Genomic DNA, 6,112 nt, shown 5'->3' with positions numbered 1-6,112 from the left:
GCAGGCTCCAATCTGATTTGGCAGAGTTTCTACAGCCGGATGCCCTTCCTAACACCAACCACTCCGAGAGTGTAGTGGGTGCTTTTATGTGCCACCGGCACGAAGGCCAGTCAAGCTATATATATATATATACACACACGATAGGTTTCTTTCAGTTTCCGTCCACCAAATCTACTCACAAGGCTTTCATCGGCCTGTCACTATCATAGAAGACACTTGCCCAAAGTGTCATGCAGTGGGACTGAACCTGGAACCATGTGGCTGGGAAACAAGCTTCCGACTACACAGCTGTGCCTGAACACTGTCAGACGAGTATATTATTATTTGTTTATTGCCCACAAGGGGCTAAACATAGAGGGGACAAACAAGCACAGACAAACGGATTAAGTCGATTACATCGACCCCAGTGCGTAACTGGTACTCAATTTATCGACCCCGAAAGGATGAAAGGCAAAGTCGACCTCGGCGGAATTTGAACTCAGAACGTAACGGCAGACAAAATACCGCTAAGCATTTCGCCCGGCATGCTAACGTTTCTGCCAGCTCGCCGCCTTTTTCAGACGAGTATATTAGTATTAGTTTAATTAGTTTTTCCCTACTTCAAGTTTTCCTTGCAATGATTTTCTATAGAAACTGTTACAGAATATAAGAGACACTGTAATCCCATTACAGATAACTTAGCTAATTCTAGCAACGCAATAAAGTATGCACAGTCTATGCTGTGAAATAGCTGTCGATAGGGAGAGCATCTGTCTGTTAAAAAAAAAAGAAGAAAAAAAAGAAAGAGAAAGAAAAGTAATATAAACACAACTACAGAGATTGCTGGTTTTTCTGTTGTGGTGCATCCCAGATGATGGAGAATTGTGACAGTGGATGAGACCTAGTTCAACCCAAACCAGCTTAAAGAACATGTTAAATGATGATGATGGTGATGGTGATGGTGATGATGATGATGATTTTGTTTTTACAGCTGAATAACCTTCCTGCAGCTGATCTCTTAACTGTAATATTGAAGTGAAATCTTGTTTTATCAATGTGGCAAACAGAAGCAAGTATAGTCGAGTGCCTTGTTGAAGCATACTGGATCACATCCTCAATTACAAACTATTATGCTTTCTTCCCACACAAATATTTTATGATATATATGAAACAATTTTCTTCGTAGTTTATAAAACTCTGCATTTTTAATCATCATTTTGAATTTATTTTCATTCAAGATATCTGTCATTTTTATGAGCTTGTTTCTTATAAAAACTCTTTGAGGAAATTTCAGAAATTTAGAATAATATGAAATATACCAGAAATTTACATAGAAAGGTCCCATTTGATATCTGTTGCTCTCACCAAGATGTAGTTTAACTAATGTGTTCATTTGTGTATCAAAACTGAATGATCTCTGGTTGTATCCATTTTGTTTTCTTTTGTTTCAGTATGAAGAACTGATTGAACAGTTCAAAGAATGGCACAAACATTCTGAGCAACAAAGGAACTCCAGCTTCAACACTTCAGAAATTCGTCGTGATATCAGCCAGATGGAGGAAGAAAAAGAACAACTTTTGAAACGTATTGAGAGGCTGAAGCATAAAGTAAGTTTAATTAGGTCATGGTGGAAGTGGGCAATAAAAGACCTCCTGTTTACTTTTAGTTTGGAATTCCATTGAAACAGTTTATAGAAAATATTTCATTCAAAATATTTGTCTGAGGAAATGGAAGTACAAGGAAGAAGAAATAGAGAAACAATACTATTTGTATTTTGTTGATTTAATTTTGTCATTTTTTTCATTGACAATTTCGTAGCCTGCTTCTTCCCATTTAATGCTGTTGTTCTTGTTTAACCCCAGGCTAGTCCTGATTAAGCAGAACTAGAACCATGATATTTCCAGTAATGACCGTCCAATTCTTTTGTATATCATAGACAATTTCATCCAATGAATCCTTCTTTCATTAAGAAGGTAAAGTGTATTGTCTGTATCTCTTTCATTGAACCAACACTGCTGAAGTTATAATGTTCTCAACTCTGTAGTGTCTTCTCTTGTTAGCCAAACATGTCACAGAGTTACTAGACACATTTCATGATGGCTGCAACACTTGTTAGGCTGTTTTGTAATTCACATGACTAAAGAGTCTTCACTATGCCGTCTTGGTTCAATCAAGTCAACATATGAACATGGGTGGGACAGTAAAGGAAGTGAGATATGTTGGGAAACGAAATGATTTGTGTGAGAGGATGATTGAGGAGGGAATAATGGCAGAGACAATGCTGGAATGAGTAACAGAAGAGAGACAGTATTACCTTAGAGCCTATAGCCAATAATGTGGCAGAGGTGGTACTTGTGGGTAAGAAAGAGATCAAGTGATGAATTGTAGAAAAGAGAGCGAGGGATATCATAGTTAGTAATCTGTGGGAGAATGAATGATAGTTAGCAGTACATAAGGTTTTGGTTGCTGTTAAGAGAGATAAAGCACTAGAGAATGATAGTCATAGAGATAGGCCGGGTGATGGATGTCACTAATGAATGACTTGAAGGAGAGGGATCAATGGTTAGCAGTGCAGAAAGATGTTGATGGGATGCAACAAATACGGACAGATCTTATCCCTTGTTAATCTGCATCTTGAAGGAAAAGGGAGAGATATATGAGCGATGGTTGCAGCAGGGAGTGGTCATTGAATAAGGACAGATCTATAATCACTCTTTGTTGCATAGGTGGCATAGTATTGTAAATAAGGGAATAAAAAAGATGAAAGGGTATTGAGGAGATGGGGGAACACAGATAAGGACTGCATAGGAAGCCAATGGATAACACAATCCAGTCTCCATCACTTTCATCATTTTAATTAGCATTTTAACCCTTCTTGTACAAGAAGACTGGCCTTCTCCAGCACCATGCATAACCAGTTACGTCGGTCCTTTGTAATCACTTTCATGAGTTACAACATGTTGTCACCACTTTCTCCCTTTTCTACAGGTTCCATCAGAGTTCTTTATACAACTGTCATCCTCCATATACATCATGTACCCTTATCAGCACAGTCTTTCTTGTATACAACAGCTAATTCCTTTTACATCCAGTTTTTCTCTCAGCACATTTTTACACTGTTGCTTATACACTCTAAGATTACATATTCAGCAAAGCATGCTCACTTCATTTCTTTTTTAGTCTTTACTAATCTGCAGCATTCAAAACGTCATGCCTTACTACCAAACAGCATAATGCTCTATGCATTCACTTCATACAAACTGCCCATCACTCAAGAGAGAGCCTTTTTGTTACCAATAACGATAACATGTACTGAACTTTTTTTCCATCCATTGGTCACATTACTGTTATTGCCCCTGAATGAAAGGTGACGATACAGACAGTGGAAACACCTTTTGTCTTGCAGGGTACATACAACTTCAGAAGTGCTGGTGTTACAATAAAACGCACTGTGTACACTCTGTAAAGTGGTTGCTATTAGGAAGGCAATGAAATAGTAGAAACTGTTCCAAAGCATTACTGTATGAATGAGATGTCGCCTGATTCATCTAAAGAGCAGTTACTCTGAATAAGGACTGACTCAAAGTGTGAGGGTTCATTCAATTAATGTCGACGTGGAAAGCAAAGGTATGGTGGTGGTGGTGGTGGTGGTGGCAGCGCCGATGACAACGTCCTTCTCCTTCGAAGGCTTTCCTAGACTAGCAAGACTGTTACAATTTGAGCATCAGTAAGCCAGTGTTTGCAGGGGGGAAAAAAATGGACAGGAAGATACCGTAAATCCTCGAGTATAATCTGCACTTTTTTCCAAAAATTTAAAGGTCAAAATTTCTAGTGCGTACTATATACGAGGTTAAAAATGAAAACTATTTTCTAAGCAAAATTTTCTAAGTGATAGATATGTAAAGGCAATTTACTTAATATTTCTTTTTCACTGACGTTATTACGGTTATTTCTTTATTTTCTGCAAACAAAGTACACAAAAAAGCTACACGTTTGCATTATGTTATATATATAATGATAATAAAGGGCGTTACCGTATATACGTTTACAAACCAAGGACATTATATAGACCTCCCTGACTCAAGTTAGAGAAGAGGTGTGTATTATACACAAGGTTTAGGTTTTTCAGAGGTACAGCCCCCTAAAAATCCCCTGCGTATTATACTCAAGGGTGGACTATACTTGAGGATTTATGGTATTCTATATGGTTGACATTTTCAAGAAATATTCGGAATGATGTTAACATCATGTCAGAAAAGGTGATGGAACAGTCTACATTATGAAAGAAAGAAAAATGAGTGTGCTGCATGGTCTTAGATTGAGTTGATATAAACCTAGCTAGCTCTGGGGAGAAGTTGTTGTGCTGCAAGCTCAGAAAAGGAAGACAATGTACCTGTGATATCCATACGTGTGAGACTGACAAGGCATCATACACCAAAAACATCTGAATATCTTGGTATATGAGTCTTTGTTAGTCAGTTAGGTGACATTCTTTTGGAGGTAGTTTGGATGTAATCAAAGGTTTTTTTTTTACTTGGAGATGCTAAGTCAAAGTTACTGACACTTGAAATGGCAAGGATGTCTCATTTGAAATTATTTGCTTTTGTAGGTTGAGTCTCATCCAAATGCCCAGACTATGATGGCTGTTGCACGGAAGCTAAGAAGGGAGCGAGATGAAGAGAAGAAACTTGCTGAACAGAAGCAAAGACAAAATGAGCAAGTATGTTATTTTTATAATGAATTAGTGAATAATAAACTGCTATGTAACACACACACACACACACATATATATGTATATATATATACACAGGCTGTGATGAGTAAATTGTCACCATTTTATGTTTTTAATTTCACACATGTGCATTTTTTGATTTTGTCGACTACACAGTATAGTAGGGGTCAGTTGGGCACCATCTCTGAGAAAAACAGCACCATAATGCAATTCACTCTGCCCGAAATTTGGAAACAACATGCCGTACTGCTTGGTATTTGTGCTGTAAGCTCCAATACGAACATTTCAGATTGTTTGGTTGTCAATCCAAGAACACTGCAGAAGATTTGGAAAGAGTTGGATGAGTCTAATGGTGACTATGAAGCTAAGGCAGCGCAGAAAACTCACCCTGGTCATTCTGATAAGAAAAGAAACTCTTGAATATTTGTTGGTGAGATCCAGGCCGTGATTGACACCAATCCCTCCAAGTCAATCAGGTCCATTGATAGGGATATGGAAGTGTCTGAGTTTCTTATCAGGCAGGTAGTGCATGAAGACATTTGATATTCCTCATACAAGATGAGAAAGGGCCAATCTTTATTCCAAGCCATCAAGGACAAGAGGAAAGACCATGCTATGAAGCGTTTGGACAAACTCAAGCATTCCCTCCAACTGAACTTGCTTTGGTGTTTCTCAGATGAGAAAATTTTTTGCCAGGATGAGATGGTGAACACACAACAACCTTTGACTTGCTGTGTCCCCAAAACATGTAATAAGAGTGATAAAAATCAAACATCTAGCCAGCACCATGGTGTTTGGCGTGATCACTAGTGATGGCAATATTATGCCGCCATTCATCTTCCCACACGGCCTCAGACTCAACATAAAAGCCTACATCAAAGGCCTGGAGGAGGTAGTGCTGCCCTGGGTCAAGAGAGTGGCTGCTGGAAAATCCTGTCTGGCAACTGGACTCTGCACCATGTCACACAAGCAGGAGAACCTAGTCATGGCTGTCAGACAATTCCTGTGACCACATCGCCCCTAACATCTGGCCACCTAACTCCCCAGACTTCAATCCCACTTGATTATTATGTGTGGGACACAGTTCAGTGAGTAACCAACAAAACTCCTTGTAACACCAAAGATGAACTGAAGACAAGGATTATGGCAGCATTCCCCAACTTAAACAAGGAGACTGTCAAGAAGAGTTGCAGGAGATTCTGAAGTCATGCAGGGGCCATAGTTGAAGCCAATGGTTATTTTATTGAATAAATTTAATCTTTAGTATTTCAAGATTTCTTTACTTAATTTTGGTAAACTGTTAAAATGAGATGTCAGTGTTATTTTCATTTTTGTGTAATTTAGACGGCAATTTATTCACTGCACTCTGTATGTATGTATGTATGTATGTATGTATATATA

At 38.4% G+C, this 6,112-nt stretch overlaps 1 protein-coding gene across 3 annotated transcripts in view; it reads left to right on the top strand.

Annotated features, from left to right (window-relative positions):
- The window catches only part of LOC106874173 (intraflagellar transport protein 81 homolog), a 40,778-nt gene that overhangs the window by 14,731 nt on the left and 19,935 nt on the right, over positions 1-6,112 (top strand). For all 3 annotated transcript variants that reach the window (XM_014921822.2, XM_014921824.2, XM_014921823.2), the window contains exons 5-6: positions 1,431-1,586; positions 4,589-4,699. In XM_014921822.2, the coding sequence (XP_014777308.1) occupies positions 1,431-1,586; positions 4,589-4,699 (267 nt within the window). The remainder of the gene's footprint in view (positions 1-1,430; positions 1,587-4,588; positions 4,700-6,112) is intronic.

The sequence above is a fragment of the Octopus bimaculoides genome, chromosome 7 (assembly GCF_001194135.2).
Source record: "Octopus bimaculoides isolate UCB-OBI-ISO-001 chromosome 7, ASM119413v2, whole genome shotgun sequence".
Taxonomy (NCBI): Eukaryota; Metazoa; Mollusca; class Cephalopoda; order Octopoda; family Octopodidae; genus Octopus; species Octopus bimaculoides.
Note: the sequence above shows the minus strand (reverse complement) of the source record. Positions and strands in the feature narration are given on the sequence as shown.